This window comes from Elephas maximus, chromosome 1 (assembly GCF_024166365.1).
Source record: "Elephas maximus indicus isolate mEleMax1 chromosome 1, mEleMax1 primary haplotype, whole genome shotgun sequence".
NCBI lineage: Eukaryota > Metazoa > Chordata > Mammalia > Proboscidea > Elephantidae > Elephas > Elephas maximus.
This window is the reverse complement of record NC_064819.1, coordinates 47,514,301-47,534,948: the sequence shown is the minus strand read 5'-3', so window position 1 is coordinate 47,534,948 and position 20,648 is coordinate 47,514,301. Positions and strand designations below refer to the sequence as shown.

General features: G+C 42.9%; 1 protein-coding gene across 18 annotated transcripts in view; it reads right to left on the bottom strand.

The window, feature by feature from the left end:
• Window positions 1–20,648, bottom strand: part of FARS2 (phenylalanyl-tRNA synthetase 2, mitochondrial) — a 648,562-nt gene that overhangs the window by 161,526 nt on the left and 466,388 nt on the right. Inside the window, exons 10-11 of one of the 18 annotated variants that reach the window (XM_049882726.1) lie at window positions 20,511–20,639; window positions 4–16,699 (exon numbers count right to left, since the gene is read on the bottom strand). The exons of 12 other annotated variants lie outside the window; for them this stretch is intronic. In XM_049882726.1, coding sequence (XP_049738683.1) covers window positions 20,558–20,639 — 82 coding nt within the window. In that variant the 3' untranslated portion in view covers window positions 4–16,699; window positions 20,511–20,557. Of the gene's footprint in view, window positions 1–3; window positions 20,640–20,648 lie in introns of those variants that run through there. 5 more of the 18 variants (XR_007517141.1, XM_049882716.1, XM_049882754.1 and 2 more) reach the window with 5 other exon arrangements.

The window sequence follows — 20,648 nt, the reverse complement described above, 5'->3', positions numbered from 1 at the left end:
AAAAAAAAAAGACCTTTACTGTTACTATAATAGCATTCTGAGAGACTAATGCTTGTGTTCAATCTGCCATCTTCAATCAAAAGTCCATTAACCTTACTTTTTGCTGCTAAGATAAGTGAGGCACCAGGAGAGGGTAAGTAATTTGTTAAAGCTCACAAAATCAGCAGAAGACAAAATCAGAATGTGAACTCAGGTCTGCCTGACTCAAAGCCCAATCCTTTTCATTATGGCATGCTACCTCTTCAGGGAAAAACGGGGCCTTTGTCCCACTTTGGAATCAATACCAGGATAAACACCATTAGACCCTGAAGAGTCAGGTGATATCTCTCAGTTCACTGCTGCTACAACATGCCATTGCACATGCCCCTCCCTGATACCCTCCACCTCTTGCTCCACAAACCCTATAAAAGCTCAGGCTCAGCCTTCTGACCTTAAGAGTTCATGACAGGGGAGAGTGTGTGCCCAAGAGGGGTGGTCTTTCCCTTTCTTGCCACTAATATACCATTAATTGCTACTTTTCCCACTGATCACAATACTTCCGAGAAATCAAAAAATCCTATTCTCAGAAAACATTTGGGGTCTTTTTACCAAAACGGCAAAGAGAGAGACACTTTTAGGCCTCAGCTGCCAATAGTCACTGCTTCCATCCTATTACCAGCCTGTCCCCCCCGCCCTTTTTTTTTTTTAATTTTTATTGTGCTTTAAGTGAAAGTTTACAAATCAAGTCTTGCTATATACTCCTAATTGCTCTCCCCCTAATGAGACAACACATTCCTTCCCTCCATTCTCTCTTTTCGTGTCCATTTGGCCAGCTTCTGACCCCCTCTGCCCTCTAGTCTCCCCTCCACGTAGGAGATGCCAACATAGTCTCATGTGTCTACTTGATCCAAGAAGCTCATTCTTCACCCATATCATTTTCTATCCCACTGTCTAGTCCAATCCCTGTCTGAAGAGTTGGTTTTGGGAATGGTTCCCATCTTGGGCTAACAGAAGGTCCAGGGACTACGACTACTGGGGTCCTTCTACTCTTAGTCACACCATTAAGTCTGGTCTTTTTACGAGAATTTGGGGTCTGCATCCCACTGCTCTCCTGCTCCCTCAGGGGTTCCCTGTTGTGTTCCCTATCAGGGCAGTCATCAGTTGTAGCCCTGGGCACCATCTAGTTCTCCTGGTCTCAGGCTGATGTAGTCTCTGGTTTACGTGGCCCTTTCTGTCTCTTGCCTCACCCCCTTCTGATTAACCTGTTCTGCTGGTCCCCGTCTGGACCAATCTACATGCAGGACTCCATGCATAAGAGTGCAGGCTCCAGAATCTCACAGGCCTGGGTGCAAGTCTTAGCCCTGTCATTTACTGCCTGTGGGGCTGTGGACAAGTGATTTAAGCTCTCCAGGCCTTGGTTTTCTCACTTATAAAATGGTCACGAGAACAGTTTTTATTTTATGGAGTTATCATCAGGTTTACATGAGATAATACATGTTAAGCATTCAGCTCAAGACCTGGCAGTGCACAATCAATAAATGCTAGCTAATATTTTATTTTACTTGTTATTACTACCTTCAGGAAACGTCTATGCTGCAAATTCACTGAAGACATATTAAAATATCTACTACGTTCAGAGTGCCTTGTGGAGAAGACAAGAAAGAGCAAACATCAGTCCTGTTGCTAAGTAGCTTGTGATCTGGTGCCAGGCAGGGCGAATAGGAGGCACCTATAGATGCTGCTGGGAACAGAGCCCCCAGAAGCCAGCATGCATGGCTTCTGGCCCCCCAGGTAAGCCTCAGTGGTTGCTGGGAGCTGCCCTCAAAGTAGCTAGGGCTGCTCCCAACCTTGAATCTCCCAAACAATTTGTATTGGGGATAGAAGTTTTGGTTATATAAAAGTTTAAAAGAATAATATGATGCAAGCTACTTTAAGGATACTAGAGATAAATGATCTATTTACGTTTTTATGGTGAAGATATAAATAGAAAAAAATACAGCACTCAAAGATGTGTTTCTTAAAATATATGTAAGGATGGGGGGTGGGGAGATACATGCACAGAACCAACAGATGCTAACTATATACCTTATCACTCAGCTGTAACGCTGCAAGACTCGTTAATTAAGGAGATTTAATAGGCACCACTGTCATTACAGAAATTAACCCTCTGACAAATTGGGGCACGGTGTGCCTTGCTGATTTTTAAGACATTTTGTAGTAAGACTGTCAAAACAGAGTAATTAGGACCTCATAAACTGCAGCCTTGACTGTCACCCCAGGGACATGATGAATATGCAGGGCAGTGCTGCTTTATGTAGTGCTTACTCATTCACCGACTGTCCACCAGGCACCCACTCAGTCCCGGGCATTGCTGGGACAATGGGCTAGCACAGGGCAGTACAGACACAGCTCTCGTCCCCACAGAGCACTTCCTAGTGAAGGGAGAGGGACACTAAACGTGCTGATACATAAAATTGTCAGGTAATTACAAAGGCTATAAGCAGAATAAAGAGGGTAGTGAACTTGAATGATATACTTCAAATAAAGAGAGCTGGGAAAAATAATCTGGCCTTTGGGATTCTAATCCTTTAATAGGCAGGATGAGGTAGATGGAAGGAGAGGGTGACTGAGAAAAAAGAACCTATCATAAAGGAGGTTAAAAAGCTCTGAGGCTCAGAAAACAGGAACCAAGGAAAAAGCACTCACTGAGAGACCCTGGTTTCTTCCCCACTCTCTCTGTCCAACCTATAAGAGCTGCATCCCACCTGCAGGGAGAGGGAGGCACCTCAGGGTCACAATGCACGACCCAGAGTGCCCCAGGGAGGGAGAGAAACAAGCTGCTCAGGAGAGCTCTGTGGCGTGGAGGTCTGAAGCGTAGACTCGGCACAGACATGGATACTTGGCAGGGATCTCAGACTCTTGCCAGCAAGTGGGGGAGGGAACTGAGAGCTCCTCGTATGAAGCCAGCCCTCTTTTTGAAGTTTGAAAGAGGCACTGTGGTTGGTATGTCAGCAAGAGGGTGGCTGGCTACTAAGAGATGCCAGGCTGTGGCACTGAACCCGGTGAATTTAACCTAGTTCAGGGTATGTGACTTCATCAGCTCCCCTGAAGGAAACTTCTCCGAATGATCCTAAGTCTCTCAGACCACGTATAAGCCAAACAAGAGTATATCTGTTTACAATAAGAAATATAACTGTCATAGAGACCAGAGTGCAGCCACCCCAGACTGTGCACACACATATTATTTAATTCTCACCACAATCCCATTGCAGTGGAAACTATCGTTACCTTCATTTTTTAGATCAGGAATTTGAGGCACAGAGAGACCAAATTAAGAGCCAGTGAGTGTGGAGCTAAGATTTGAGCCCAGGCAGTCTGGCTCCAGAGTTCATGCTCTTAACCTTTAGGTTACACCCTAACTGTAGGAGCTGAGGAAAAGGGAGAATCTAGAAGCCTCTAGGTCCCTGAGAGTGTGGTGTTATCATCCATCGATTATTCTGTGCACATGTCTGTATTTATTTGCACTAAATTCTAGTCATCTCGGGACTGGGCAGTGTTTCGTTCTGTTGTACATATGGTCACTATGAATTGGAATGGCAACTAACAACAACACCACCATCTGATACTTTCATATGTAAATGCCAAGCTTTATTTCAAATCTATTTTTGTTCTATTGAATCCAAGGTCTGGTGCTTGATGTATAAGAGACTAGCTTCCTTCATTTTTGAATAAGAAAACAGTGAATAGGGTGAGTCTGGCAAGATAAGTTTGATCACACAGATATCCTAGGTGGTCAGTCAATCGGTTACCAAAACTTTTTAGGAAGACACCTGTCAATGTTCACACAGGAGATGTTTATCCCAGGTCCAGGCTAGGAAAGGCCTTCGTGGTCTGCCTTTCCTAGCTTATAATGTTCATTTCCATTTCGTTTTGAGAACACAGCTGGCTATTTTAAACTCCCGTTTTAATTCCATGCATTCTTTCTCATCTTCTCGGCCTTGTTTTGGACCAATGCAGATGACAAATACATTTGATTTTGTGCCAAACACTATGCAAAAGATATAAAGATGAATAAGACATGTCTTTAGCAGGAAGGGAGGTAAGAATGCAGGGAGGGGAGGAGGAGGGAGAAAGGGAAGAAGGGAGAACAGTCTAAGGTCAACCTCGTTGACTGGAATGGGATAAAAGTAAAGAATCTTTCTGGCAAAAGGGTAGCTAGCAATAGATAACCAGTTATATCCTTACTAACTGTAGGTGAGCAACAGTAAACATAACTAAACTAAAAACATGTTTGGGCCATTGTTCTCATTCTCCTGCTCAATCTCCAACCAGTCAGTGCTAACACAACCAAAGGAGACTCGGAGGGTGTCGGCACTCCTCCCTAGGGTACTTCCTGCAAAAATATTTACAAAGAGTTAGGACAAACATAAAAAAATACTGTGTACGTTCCTGAAGAGTTCCTAAAAACGGAATTGACAACACATCTTGGAACTAATAGTTATAATAAGCAGGTTCATAATCCAAATCCTCTTAGGCATTCCTTTAAAAACCCCATGTCTTTTCTAGAGCCAAGGAACCACAGACTGACATTCAGGGCCACGAGCCACAGAACCCCAGACTGTCAATACTGGAAGGGGCCGTAAGAACTGCAGGGTATGCTCCTCCTTGTTCTACAGTGGGAAGGAAGCAAGTTCACAGAGTCTAAGGGAATGGTCCAAGGTTACACAGCTAGTTAGTGACAGAGTCTAGATATGTGCTCCCCAAATCTAATTCTCACTGCAATACATTATGTAGCCTCAATGTTAGGGATTGTTGCTGGTTGCTGCCAAGTCGATTCCAACTTATGGCAATACCACCTGTGCATAGGAGAATTGCTCCATAGTGTTTTTAAAGCTGTGACCTTTCCAAGATGCCTCTGGGTGGTTTTGAACTGCTGGCCTGTTGAGCACTTAATTAGCTGCACCACCCAGGGACTCCCAGGGGCAGCATTGAGCGTACTCTAAAAAGAATGAGACACCATGAATTAATGAATAGGAATGTCATTAAAAAGTCATAATTAAGGATCCAAAGTAACCATTAGCCATTGAGCTGACTCCAACTCATGGCGACCCTTACAGGTCAGAGTAGAACTGTGCTCCACTGAGTTTTCAATGCTGATTACTTAGAAGTGGATTACCAGGGCTTCCTTTTGAAAGGCCTTTCTTCTGGGTGGACTTGAACCTCCAACCTTTTGGTTAGCAGCCTCGTTTGCACCACCCAGGAACTCAAAGGATACAAAGTAAACCCCTAGAAAATCTTACCATTCCTTTCCAGGGTCTCCCTTCTGCTCCCACTCTGTCTTCTCACCTCCAACTTCTTATTCTACTTGAAAACTCGTCATCACGCAATCTGCCACCCACGACAGACTTATGTTTAAAAATACCAGCTGGGTCCTGAAAGCTGGGTGGCCTCTTTGCACCATCTTCCTCCCCTACCTTTGTTGGACTGCGAGTAAAAAACACGTAGAAATGTCTCACCCTTTCGACAAAGTGTGAGACAATCAATCACCACATGGCACTAAAAATGGTAGAGCCGAAAAGGCCCTTTGTTGAAACGGATGCTTTATTTATCCTATAGCCCACAGATACATATGAGGACTGTGCAATTTATTTTAATATCTCACATGTGCCAATTTTTTTTAGTGCCGGGTCAATTTTATGCAGCCAACTGTGCCAGATCACAAATGTGCCTACACAAAGGCAGAATTCGACTTGACCAAAACCCCCGGCTCTCAGATTGGGCCCCTTTCTTAAACCTGACAGCATCCCCACACACCCACTTGATTTTGCTGCTGTTGCTATCATTGCCCGAAGTTTACACAGGGAGGAAATGCCAGAGGACAGAGGAGGAGGAGAAGGGCTGCGTGGCCCTGAGCATGTGGCCAGGCTGTGCTTTGGCCACTGTTCTGTCTCCCTAAGTGCCTTCTGACCTATGGAGCGGGGACACTCGTCCTTCGCCCTGTAGGGTTTGCTAACCTATTTACACTTTTTTCCAAGGTAACACTCAAATCAACTATACAGCTCGATTTACTTTGCTTGTAACTCTAATTGAATAAAATAACAGACATACTGGCTCAAAGCCTTGGCCAAATTCCTACTGAAATGCTTAAAGTATATTCTGGCTTTTTTCAATTCTTCCTGGAAGCAGGGAAAGTCACTCTTGCCCAGCCCATCATTTCACACCAGAGGCAGAAGGACTGTCATTCATTGTTTCACAGGTAGCTAACATTTACTGAGAGATGAAAGGATTGCAAGATAAATAATCCAGGAAAAATTTCAGCACATCCCTGAAGGTGGGGAGGATATTCTTATCCCAGTTAGTCAGCTTTTCATGAAAAGACAATCAGAGGGGTACTATTCTATCCCTAAATGTAACCTCTTCAGAATCAAGAGATCTGAGTTGAGCATGGGCATTTATTTAGTCTATCTTCTAAGATACATCAAGGTGAGTCCTGGGTGGTCCTGAGTTTGTAACTATTCCCCTTTAAAAATATTCAGAGAATGACCACTAGAATAAGCCTATCACTCATTCTAGATTCTTTCAATCATTTTACAGGGGGTAAGAATTTTATAAACTATATCATTGGCTACTGTGAGTAAGAATTAAGGCAGAAACCTTAGAACTTTGTCAGATAAGCAAGCCCCTGATGACACTGAGTTTGGACCCAGAAATCACACCTGGAGCCTCTGAGCTCTTCTCTGCGGGAGTATAACCTAGCGATAGTGCTGTCAAGGGATTCATGTGGTGGAGGGTGTGGGGTGTGATTTCAAGATGGCACAAGGAGCTATGCTGGCATTCTTTCAGCTCTCCCAGGTAAAGACAAGTATTAAAAGGAACCTATGCACCCAAGATTGGTGCCTCTCAAGGGAAGGAAGGACCATGCCCAAGGCTGGCTGTGCTGTGGCTGAATGGTGACCCTGGTTGAGGGATCTTTTGTTACGCTGACACATAGGATGGCCTTTTCTACCTGGGCGTGGCCTCACAGGACGGTCACCTCCTCATGCAGGTGTCTTCACTGTATGTTGATCACCTACCATTAAGACTTTGGGAACTGTGTCTCATGGGTACAGAAGATGCCCTGGAAGTGCTTTAGGCCAAGGACCCCTTCTCAACTCTACAAGGAACAAGTGGTCTTCACCTTCTCAATAGTTCTACCATGCATTTGACAACAAGCCTCTCCTCAAGTCATTCTACTGTAGAATTACTCTGAGTCTTTTATTCCCTTTCTCTTTGGTATCTAGTCTTGGACTAAGGCGGCCCAGGTCCCACTGCTGTTCAGGCTGGAAGACTGTGTGCCAGGCCATGCTTGGGAACCGGCTTCTTAACCACTGGGAAGCCTGAGTTCATCTCTGCTGCCAGGACACCTCTGAATTCTTGCTCACACTTTGATGGGAGTCAACTAATCGACCTATTTTTGTAGATAAGGGGCGGCATGTGGTAAGTTACCTTAACGCAGCTGCTGGTATTATCGGTGCTGCCCAGAATAGCAGGGGGGATGTTCACTGCATGAATGAAGGAAGAATGACATCACTACCTGGTGCAAACCTCCATGCCTATTAAAACACCCCCCAGCCCACGCGTTTCAGCTCTGATTTGAGATTTTTCTCCTTTTATTCATTGTCTGCCCCCTGAGCTCACCAACTTGTCTTTAATCACAGCCTAGAGTGAAACACATGTTAGGTAATGACTCCACAGCGTGCAGTTCACGCTTATTGATTAGAAATCATTTTCAGAGGGAACGCTGTAACGAGGAGTTCCGATCAAAGCAGGATGACTGTGTCAGTTCTTTGTCTCACACACCTGCGTTGGCTCCCTCCTCCCAGAAGAAAATGTTTCTGTGAAGACAGATCACAGGGGAGTTAAGAGCGCTTTTACAGGGTGCAGCTGCTTATGTCCTTAATTAATCTAAAGTAAAAATTTCTACTAAAAATAAAAAAAGCTATTAATTCAGGTTTTGAGCTCATGCTCCAAACCCTTAAGGCCATTTCTCTTCAATTCCGACTGTCTGGGATGAGGCCGTGCTCATTTCAACATGGCGGGTAGCGCAGGGCTGGGCTCGGCCACAGCCAGCTGGATGCGCCCAGTCGAGTCTGCCAGGCACTGGGCTACCAGGAGCCAGCCGGGTCTTTTAAGACACGAAACAGGGCTTTGGAGTTTAACACATTGGGTGAGTTTACCCACAGGTCCCACTTCTCCGAGCCTGCCCGACCAGAGGACTGGGCTCTCTGGTAATGAGCATCTAGATAACCAAAAAACCTGTTGCCTTTGAGGTGGCCACAGGACAGAGTAGAACTGCCCCATAGGGTTTCCAAGGAGCAGCTGGTGAATTTGAACTGCCGACTTTTTGGTTAGCAGTTGAGGTTTTAACCATGGCACCACCAAGGCTCCAAGCACCTAGATAGCACAAAGCATCTCAGAACTGTCCTCTGTACAGCTGTACACATTATTCTCTTATCTACACTGAGATCAGCATCCAGGTCTGAGACAGAAGTGGGGCTGAGATGCACAGGAGGGAGTTACTTTTTTTTTCGCGGGAGATATTTAAAAACTTTCATTCTTCTTACTGAGGTGCCAGGTTAGACCCCACATGGAGGTAAAGCAGAATATGCTATAATGTTGACTCTTATTATTGCTTTAGATAGGAAAGAACAGCTCTAGGTAGTCCAAGGCTTTGAAATTCAGAATATGTTTTTCAGAGTGACGGTTTTATCCTGAAGTAAACCATTTAGTCCTTAATCCAAATAAAAGAAGTCTTAAACAACGGACAAGTGACTTAAAAAAAAAAGGATGACATCAGGGATTTACAGTATTCAGAAGAGTGCTGTCCATGGGCTGTCTGGGATCAGTGTAGCTCAAGCATAAGTCTCTACAGTAAAAACCTTTTCCCTAATAAATGGTGAGCTACAGGTGTCTAAAATGTGTATTATGCACGTGTATACATATCTATGTTTTTATACATATCTATGTATATAAAAAATTTTTTTTCTATGTATATATGTGTGTGTTGTAATACATATATACACATGCATACACATGCATATGTATATATTATTGGTATAATTCTATAGGAAGGGGATTTTATCCATTCACTGAATATTTACTAATTGTCCAAACGTTATGGTAAGCACCAAGAATAAAAGATTGAGACAGAATTCCTATCCTCATGTTTATACCATAGTGGGTTGTTTGTTGTTAGCTGCCATTAAATTGGCCAACTCACTGGGACCCCAAGCAAAACAGAACAAAAAGTTGCCAAGTGCAGCACCACCCACATGATCAGTTGTGGATTGGACTACTGTGATCTAAATGATTTTCACTGGCTGATTTTCAGAAATAGATTGCCAGGCCTTTCTTCCTAGTCTGTCTTCATCTGGAAGCTCTGCTGAAGCCTGTTCAGCATCATAGTAACATGCAAGCCCCCACTGACAGACAGGTAGTAGTTGTGCATGTGGCACACTGGCTGGGAATAAAACCCAGGTCTCCCGCATGGAAGGTGAGAATTCTACCACTGAACCACCAATGCCCACAGAGCAGTGGGAGAGAGATGAAAACAGCAAGTGCAGTAAAATGCTGGTGGCATTTTGGTAGATGGACACATAGGCCCAGGGATCCCCAAGGGTAGACGGCTGTCTTTGGAGGATGGGAGTGTCATCAAAGTTTTCTAAAGAAGGTGATCCTTGAGTTGCATCTTGAGGTTGCCTGTTCTCTGAGACCTCGTAACCCACATGGCCTGTTTGCTAACTCATGGATAACCATTTTAAGTAAGCAAGCACCTTCTACATCACTTCCCTGGGCTAACATTAAGCCTGTGTCTCAAGACCTGTGCACATACTGCCTTGGTGTCCAGGGAATGCAACCTGGGTTGTGCTTTTATTAGAACTGTTGACCCAAAAAATACAACGGACAGTTCCATGTCAGAAGCAGCTATTCAACAGAGGCCTATTGAAGGAAATCAACCAGGGCACCTTCCCTCTGTGATTCTGAGAGGACACAACCACTCTGACTCAGAAGAGCACTGAAGGAAATGACTGGTGTTGTGAAAATAAGTCCAATTTCCTGAAGCAGCTGCTTCCTAATCTCAGGGTACTCCTCCCGTGACAGAAGGTGAAGTTGCCACATCTCTGGCTGCACTGGAAGCAGAGCCGTGGGCTCTGACGTGGCCTCTGAGGTCAGCACAGCAGCTCTGCAAATGAGCCCAGCCACTAGCTGGGAAGAAGGAGGATTCAGCTGCTTCAGTGGGGGAGATGGCAGCTCCCAGGTTTAAGCTGGTTGTTCTGCAGGACATGAAGCAACGTCAGAGCTGATGAGCCTAACCTTTTCATTACCATTGGCCCAAAAAATATGCCAGCCACTTTTTATGCTTCTGGACTTCAGAGGTAAGGCGTTATTCAGATTCTAAAGCATTTAACTGTTCAGGTGGGTCCCTTTTGAAATGTGTGAAGTTCAGCAGACCAGTGTTGGAGCCTCATTGTTGTGTAGGTTGAGCATTCTATTAGATGATGCTTCCCGGATACGTTAGTTTTGTAAACTTTTGCCTTTTTTCCCTTTATCTCTGTGGGATAAGGCTTGTTAGCGTAATTATGGCTTTCCTGTGTGATAGTTAGGGAGCCCGGATGGATTTGTTTTGGTTCTTCTGAGTCATATCTGGAAAACCACTGTTCTCTGGATTCTCTCCTGGTGTCCTGTCTCTGCTCTTCTCTGTACATCTTGGTTCTCTTCTCTTCAACTGCCTTTCTTTACCTCTTGCTTTGCAAAGCAAGCAAAAGATGCCACCACCAAAGCTCCTGTTGAAAGTACCCTGTCGAAAGAAAGACCAAATCCCTCTCAATCCCAATCGTTAATTCCCACTGTGTGTCTAGCACCTGTCTAGGCCCAATCAGCTGTCACGGGGCGGGGCGGTTCCCAAGAGAAAGCCTCAGTGTACAAAATGGCTGCAAGGGCTCGCTGCTCTGGGATGGGAGAGAGCAGTTACCAGAGATGGGATATTACTGGGAGCTGAGCAGATACCCCAAAAGGTGACCACCACACTGTCAAGCTTTAGCTGCAAAAGCCCAGGGTTCTCTAGTTAACTTATTTCAAGCCCACTATCATAAGGTGTCCTGGGTGGTACAAACAGTTAACACACTCAATTTTTAACTGAAAGGTTGGCAGTTTGAGTCTACCCAGAGGTGCCTCAGAAGAAAGGTCTAGTGATCTATTTCTGAGAAATCAGCCATTAAAAACTCTGTAGAGCACAGTTCTACTCTTGACACACATGGGGTTGTCATGAGTCAGAGTCGTCTCGATGACAAACCTTTTTTTTTATCATATGGACTATACTTCCTCACAGGGTTCTATTCTTAGTTTTCCTTACAAGTGTTGCCATTTTCTTTGCTACATCTAGTGTTATAAATTCACATGTAATGTGAAATTTTGGAATGCTCATCTGTCTTAGGCTGGGTTGTCTAGAGAAGCAAAACCAGTAAAGTGTAAAAATATATATATATAGAGAGAGAGATTTATATCAAGGAAATGGCTCATAAGGTTGTAGAGGCTGGAATGTCCCAAGTCTGTGGGTCTGGATAGAGGCTTCGCCTGAGTCACATAGCCACAGGGGCTCTTGCTCACAGGCTTCGAAGATCAATGAATCCCAAGATCGGGAGACAAGGCCGCAGGTAAGCTGCTATCTCAAGTCCCCAAAACAGGAGATCAGATGAACAGAAGCCAGCTACAGGATCCAGCAAGAGCAAAAAGCCCCCGAGCCTTGCCAGAATGTCCACTTCTATTTGATGCAGACCACGCGCCCAAGGAAACTCCCTTTCGACTGACTGGTTACTCACAGCAGATCCCATCATGGGGGTGATCGTATATCAAATCTCAACAGGGAGGTGATTGCAACATTATATGACTGCTGAAACACTGAGAATTGTGGCCCAGCCAAGTCGACACACAACCTTAGCCATCTCATCATCCAACTCACTCAGTGCCATTGAGTCGATTCCGACTCTTAGCGACCCTATAGGACAGAGTAGAACTGCCCCATAGAGTTTCCAAGGAGCGATCATCATCATCAAACACCTCCAAACAGAAATGCTGATTTAAAAACAAAGAAGCCTAAAAACAAAACTGGCACACTTCTTTAAAATTCTACCCCAAAAGAAAGAGATCTGCTTTTTGTAAAATAGTATAGCACTGCTATTTTAAAGTAGGTGTCTAGTAGTTGACGTGGCCTAGAAATTATTTTACCGTGAAATACATTTTAAAACACCAATAGATTGTGGCAAAATAGTGTCATCTCCTAAAAATGACTGATATTCCTTATTTCATGAACACTGACAGCAACTATTTGGTATTCACTTACATCATCAAATCAACTGCTCACTGAATTCCAAATCAGAACACAAAGCACCGTCTGCCTTCCATGGGCTCCCGCTGGTATTTAGACTGTAGGGTAGACTTTGGGGTATGAATTAAAACCTTGAGAAACAAAGACACAGGGTCTGTCTGGGCTGGGAGGCTCCTCAAACACCACCCTCCAAATGGATGTGCTGCCTGCAAATTCTGATTCTGCATTTCCTAGCTTGGAGCAGAGCCCTCACCCCGCCACCACTCTTCCCCAAAAGCAACAAAGCTCTGTCCTATAGCACTTCTTCTGCACATATATACATATATACCGTAACTTTTCTCTCAAGGTACTAAAAAAATTCCTTTCTCAGATTTAAACCCCATCATACTTTTCTTCCCTTGTCACGTTGTCAAACTGCTTTCTCCTTCCTTCCTTTTCCCACCCCAAATGATTAGATGTTCAGAAGGCTACTTTACTGTCTGGCATAAATGATCATCAAGCTGACTGCCCATTTTCAGCATGATCGTAACTACAGTAAACATCATACACAAAGCTTTCAAACTAGAAGCTTTGCTGTCCTTGCTGTGTATTGAAATATCTGTACTTAATTACAACTAATTTCTCCCAAAAGAACCTCGCCACTAGATGACTATCACCATCAACAATAGGTGCTAACATTTCTTATGTACTTTTGATGTGCCCAGTGCTGTAAAATAACCTGTTAAGGTGGGTTCTAATGTTAAGCCCATCTTACAGATAAAGAAACTGAGGCTTAGAGAGGTAAAATAACTTGCTCAAAGTCCCACAGGCAGTTAAGTGACAAAGCCAGAAGGTGACCTCTGGGCTGCCTGCCAAGCCCATGCTGTAACCACCGCTCTACACCCACCTTACAGCACTGAGAAAGCATGCACTCCTTTCCTGGCAGAAGTAAGACAGGATGTGACAAAAGGACTCTGCAGGTCCACTGATCCCCAGAAACCATGGTGCAATCTTAGAACCATGATCAACCTGACCATGTAAGAATCTGTGGTGACACAAGGCAGGTTGTGGTTGTGTTTCCTGGTTCCCTCTGGCTACGCTGTTGTTGTTAGCTACCATCACATCAACCCCCACTGCATGGTGACCCCGTGTGCAACAGAGTGAAATGCTGTTTAGTCCTGCACCATCTTCATGACGGGCTGCAGATTGGACTGTTGTGATCTGTAGGGTTTTCGTTATTTTCAGAAATAGATTGCCAGGGCTTTCTTCCTAGTCTGTCTTAATCTGGAAGCTCCGCTAACTCTGCTCAGCATCATAGCAGCACACAAGCCTCCATCGACAGACAGTGTGGCTATGAAGGGACTAGGGGACTGCCAGCTGGGCTGCTCGGGTCTGAAAGCAGAGTGGAGCGACTCTTGCTAAAAAACAGAACTACATGTAAACCAACACGTAAGCCACAGATGCTCCAGTTCATATACAATCTGGTGTTTAAAGTGTCCTTAAAATATTAATCAAAATAACTGGCTTCATGTGTTTTACAACAGATTCATTTATTGCAAATTATTAATCTTACAGATAGTATTAGGGCAACTGGTTATTTGCTTAGATCCTCTCACCTCACAACACCGTAATAAGTTCCAGATGGAAACAGCAACAAAAAATAATAAATAACTTAGGAGAAAATATATGTATTTATATGATCTTGTGATGAAAAAGGACTTTGACATGTAAAGCAATGGAAGAAATCAATAAAAAAACTACAAATACTTTAAAATTTCTCTATGTCTCAAACACGATGCAGAATGATAAAAAGTAGGTAGGTATAAAAAGTAGGTAGGTAGCAATCTGTAAAAAAACTAACGAAGACGAGAGAAAATGGACTAGTATTCTGGGTGTATGAATAACTTACAAAAATTGACATGAGAACACAATAAAACCCCAACAGAAAGAGTAAGAAAAAAGATTTGAACAATCAAGAGAAAAATACAAATGATTAACAAGTACACCGAACGGTTCTATTTCACCAGTCATTGAAGAAAAAAAAAATGCTGGTAGATTTATGCAAATAAATCATAACTTCTCCATGTAAAAAAAAAACATTCAAATATTAAAACAAAAGTGAGAAAAGCAGACTTCCCTGAGTGAGGTGTGCATGCTCACACTACACGTTAGAAAACAGGCTAGACAAGCATATACAATTTTAAACAGTGTTTAATCTCTAGGTCATAAATTATGGGTAACTAACAAACTCTTCCTCGTGCTTTTCTAAAATAAAGGTCTATTTCTTTTAACAGCAAAATCCAACACTTTTGGTATGAAAGAAGGAAGGGAACAAACAAGGAAGACGGGGAGAAAGGGAGGAAGGAAAAGACCTTTTGATCTCCAAGAGATTCGGTGGCAATCAAAAAGTTTGAAGTGGCTCTTCTATGGGGCTACCATTTAAATGAAAAATTTAAATAGATTTGTCCTGCATCCTGTAATGTGACAGACGGTGGATGCAGAGGTAAAATGTAATCCATGTGACGATCCTCAGCTCCTTTCACCCCATCAGCGCCTGTCTGTCTGTTGGTTACATTTGGGCAAATCTTACGGATGGATTGTTTGGATCTGTTTCTGCACAGAATGAACCCATATGATATTTCAACAGATATATTTTCCTTTTTTTTATTAAGGAGGAATGGGAAACTGGTTTTAAAAGCAATGCAAAGGCCCAACTCCTGAAGAGAGTTTAGAGACTGTGAATACTGGTTCAGTCTAATTTTAATTTTCATACTTACTGGTGAAAAAAAAAAAACAAAAAACTAAAACCACCAACTAACAAATGATTAGCCACCCGAGGAAACATGCCAACAAATCATAATAGCTATTTTTCACAGTTGCTTAAAAGTGTGTCAGAATGGTTGAATGTATTTTTAATTAAACAAATTTGCAATTATGAATACAATAGCTGCTTTGGCATTTTTATATTACAGCATGAGCTAGAGGGCAAAAAAAAAAAAACCTCTTATTACAGTAAGCATGGAACCGAAGTAAGAGTGTTATTTAAAACAGTTAAACAGTTTAACTACAATAAATAAATGTATAAATCTGATCCTGCCGTGTTGTCAGTTGCCACTGAGTTGGCCCCTGACTCATGGGGACCTCATGCGTAACAGAACAAAATGCTTCCTTTTCCTGTTCCATTCCTGTAATCGGTCGCAGATCTGACTATAGTGTTCCACAGAGTTTTCACTGATTTTCAGATCACCAGGCCTTTCTTCCTAGTCTATCTTAGTTTGGAAGCCCCACTGAAATTTGTCAGCAACAGAGCAACACAGAAGCCTCCACTGACAGATGGGTGGTAGCTATGCATGAGGAACACTGTTTAGGAATTGAACCCAGGTCTCCTGCAGGAAGGTGAGAATTCTACCAATGAACCACCAATGATCCTACTATAGGATCCAATTTCAGCCCTTCATTTGGTAGAGGCATTGGCCTACCAAGGCCACCCCCAGGGCAGGCAGTACCCAAGAGCTGAGAGGATTTAAAGGCATTGAGGAAGGCCTTTCACAGAAAGAAGGTGGAAAATCAGGGTTATTGACTTGCCTTGGGGATCTCAGGCCAAAATCTTTAAGAAACCTTTGTTTCCTGAGAAGCACTTGAAACAGCTCCGCTTTGAAGGTTATAGAAGGTTATAGAGACCTTGAAATTTGGTTTTCTATTAACTATTACGATTTTTCCATCCTGAATATCTATATTGATCTCCTTCAACTATGCTAAGAATAGCTTCTATTAAGACTAGTCTTAAGAATTTGATCTGTTTAATATTGCCAGATTTCTTCCCATATCCCTTATCAGATTAAAAAAATAAAGAAAACCAAACCGTCGAGTTGATTCTGACTCATAGCCACCCTATAGGACAGAGTAGAACTGCCCCATAGAATTTCCAAGGAGTACCTGGTGGATCTGAAGTGCTGACCCTTTGGTTAGCAGCTGTAGCACTTAACCACTAGGCCACCAGGGTTTCTATCAGATATGATAGGTAACATTATTTGAGATTTGTCTTTAAATAGGTTCTCTTGCAGAAGGAATCCTGAAACTAAGGAGTTCAATGCACGGGTATGTGCTGATTTAATTTCGGTTAAAAAATACCATTCTAAATATAACCACCTCTTCTTTCTTTTCTCGCCAGTACGTTCCTCACACCTTCCTTTCCCAGCCTTGTTTCCCTCATTTCGGAGAAGCTGCTTTCAATGCGAGAGTGACTGGAGGTCAGGTCCAAGTTCAAGAGCTGTGTGTACTTTGTACTGTAGTGCACTTTGGTTCCCAGGAGGAGATTCATTCTGGGCAGGTGGCAGTACCACGTAGCAGGCGCAAAGATCCCCCTGCCATACAACCCTGAAGGAAAGTATTTGCAACTTTAATCAATTTTTTTTTTTAATGTGCCATTTTAGGAATTGCTAATCAAAATATCATTCAAATTACATTTGTTTTTTCAGGTCTTAATTTACATATCATGTCCGTTCTTACTTTGCGCTGGACATGTCCCATGAAATAAACTTAATGAGGCTTTTTTTAAGTGGGCCACCCCGGTGCCGTGATACTCAGATCTCTAATCATCACAGTCGAGTAATTCCCCCTTCTCAGAGAGCACATACACAACAGTGTTTGCCTGTCTTATTCCGTTCTTCCAGCTTTAAATGAGCTAAACAGTGGGGGAAAATAAAAACAGGTAAATGTGACAGGGAAATAAAACTTCCTGCAGCATATTCCAAATGGCAATAACCAGACACATAACCGTAAAGACGCAGGCCTCGTTTCCAAGTTCTGGAAATTTTGTTTGTACCATAAGGCATCAACTGTTTATATTAAAAAAGGCATAAAATCAATTATTCTCTTGTTATTGATATTTGTGGAATAAAAATAAGTCAAAGCACAACTGGGGGAAGAATGTGAAGAAATATGATTATCCAGATACGAATTATTTTTTATCCTTGAACTTACTAATCACCAAAGAATTCCTAGTTGCCAAGTCCATTGGCACTTGATAATCTTGCTTCTGCAAGAGATTCTGCCTTCCATGGCTTCATTCCCCTGCCTCTAGTTCTACCTCTCAACCTTCTTAGTTCCTTCACCCACTCTTTGTCTCTACCATCTCTTAAATCTTGGTGTTCCTCAGTGTTCTTTTTTCATCTTCTCTTCCCCTTGTCTGGGCAAACTTGGCCATGGCTGGAGCTCCAACTACCAACCGGAGGCTGATGATGGGGAAATACATATGCTAACCCTGAGCTCTCTCTCTCATGAGCTCTTGGATCAGCGTTCCCATGAGAGCCATCTAAAACTCAACAGGTCCAAAAGTAACCAAATAATCTGCTCCATCAAAGCGTTCTTCCCCTATTTAATCCCCCTTTCAGTTAATTCCACCCGCTACCCCCTTCGTCACATAAGTCAGGGCTCTGGGAATTATTTAGTTCCTTCATTGCCATACTCTTTCTCAAATCAGCCCATGTTTCTTATGTGGCCTCTTCCCACAAGCCCACTGCCACTGCTCAGTTCAACTCTTCTCTGCCTCTCACTCAGACTATTAAGATATGCTTCTACCTATTTCCACTTCCAACCTCACCCTTCACCAACACAGGCTACACAGAATAATCATTTAAAAACTCCAAATGTATGAATTAGTTCAATGACTCTCTACATTTTCTACCTGATAAGCCCATATTGTATAAGGAAATACAAGGTGTTTAAGATCTTGCCCCTTCCTGACTCTCCTGGCTCCATCTCCTGTCCTCTCCCTGAATGCCAGGCACACTAAATTACTCTCTTTTCTTGTCTTTATGTCTTTATACATGCTGCCCACTCTGCCTAGAACTTCTTGGGCCCTTCCATATGTAACTCCTCTTTGTCTTGCAAGATTCAGCTGAACCATGATCTGTAGATGTTCTTTGAACATTTAAGGCAAAGCTAGGTGCCACCCTCTGAGTTCACAGAATGCCTCTCATTTAAGACACTTTTCACACTGGATTGCAGATGCCTGTGTGTGTTTGCCTCCATTAGAGTGTGAGCTCCTTGAGGACGGAAGTCTGTCGTCTTTTATATCATTTTTGTATCTCCTGATCATAAATATCATAGACAACATAGTGCTTTACCCATGGTAACTGTTCAACATATATTCCCTTGTATGCATGAGTCACAACTCCATTAGTATTAATTTTTAGCTGCTCTAACTAAGAGAAAAAGAATCATTTTGACTCATCCGGCATAGAATATTTGGCTCTTTAGAGCCAAGCTCAGCTCCCTCCCTTAGTGCTCCAAAGTTCTCTGACATGGAAGCTTATCACTTCCACCTGTTACCTCTTCCTTCTTGCCCTCTTCCAATGTCCACTTAAAATTAGCTTAAACAAAGGCATCAATGAGTTTTTAGCACCCTACAGTTTTCTGATCCTGGAGGCTCAGTTCTTTTGCATGTATTTTGCGTAGGATACTATGGAATGTGAGGAAGAGTTGGACAACCAAGCAGTGGAAAGGGCCTCAGAAGATACTGGACCCAGGGACACAGACAGCCAGAATTTTCTCTCCATCTCTCATTTCTGTTTCCCTGTGCCTTGGCTTCTCTCTCTCTCTGCTCACCACTTCTCCCCAGGATGGGAAATGTGGTCAGAGATATTTCCAATGCTGACGGCCACGTAAGGTGTCACTACTCCATTTACTTTGGAAAGGATGGCTTAGGTAGCATCACATTCAGGAGACCTAGTGTTCCTCTGCCTTCCCTGTAGAGACAGTTTTTCTTCCTTTCATGATATACTGTTTCAAAAATTTCCCTTCCTCTTCATTTTATGGCAAACAAACATACACCCAATCTCACTAAAATTTGATTCCTTGAATTCATATCCAACCTGTGATTTCCCCTTCCAATCAGAAAAGGGTTTCCTAGGTAACCATGAATAATTGGCATACCTCGTAGCACCCTTCCATTGTACTGTGAGCTACTCGGAGTCAAGTAAAAAAAGTACCAGGTCTTTATATTGCTACTGTATTTAGGATATAGAATAGTTAAGCACCTGGTAAACATTTTTGATGAGTGAATAATGGTAAAGAAAAATAAAGTACAGCAGCAACATATGTTTTATCAGGATGTAACCGACGAAGCTTGCTACAGGCCAGGAAGATAATCAATTGGCCGAACCTCCCAGTTGGGTAACCAGAACCCTACTATAGATAGTGGTGGTGCGTTGTAAGGGAAAAACAGAATAGGGTGGGAAGTGCTGCTTAGGAATAGGACTTGGGTTTAGAATAAGTTGGGCTCTGAGTAAACTACTAGTTCGCATACCTCCTAGCACACTATAGACACCTTGCTGGCGTAGTGGTTAATAGTTCAGCTGCTAACCAAAAGGTCAGCAGTTTGAATCCACCAGGCTTTCCTTAGAAACCCTATGGGACAGTTCATCTTTGTCCTGTAGGGTGGTTACAAGTCAGAATCAACTTGATGGCAATGGGTTTTAGCACCCTACAGTTTTCTGATCCTGGAGGCTCGGTTCTTTTATATGTATTTTGTATAGGATACTAATGACCATCTTAAAAGTAGTTCTCTTTTGTCTTTTTTTTCTTTTCCTTATTCTGAATATTTAGCAAAAACCAAACTATTTTTAAACTTGTAGTTTACTCAGAACCCAACTTATTCCAAACCCAAGTCCTATTCCTAAGCAGCACTCCCCACCCCATTCTGTTTTTCCCTTGCAACACACCACCACCATCTATAGTAGAATTCTGGTTACCCAACTGGAAGATCTGGCCAATTGATTATCTTCCTGCCGTAGCAATCTTCGTCAGTTACATCCTGATAAAACGTATGTTGCTGCTGTACTTTTTACCACTTACTTATCAAATATGTTTACTGGACTTATTGTTCTATATCCCAAATACAGTAGCAACCTAAAGACCCAATACTTGACTCCAAGTAGCTCACACTGCAATGGTGGAAAGACATAACAATATAGTACAACGTGGTCATGGCCAGCACAGCGGAATGTGTTAGTGGTGCTTACTGCACTGTCACTGCAGGATCTCCAAGCTCCACGTACATCGCTGGTCAGAGTGTCTGCTAGGAGAAATTTCTACGTTTGATGAATGCTGGGATAAGCAATTATTCTAGCACAATTCTGTGTCAGTGTCTAGACCACAGCTGTTGTCTCTTGTGCAAATACTTCACCTGCTTGATTTTCACTCCTGGTTTCTTCTCTCCATTTCTTACTGCGGTCACATTCCTTCCAAGGGTAGGGGCACTAAGAAAAGTAGCCGTATCTGTCCAAAATAGATATTGTGGGGTGCTTTTTCTTTCCTGAGAAAT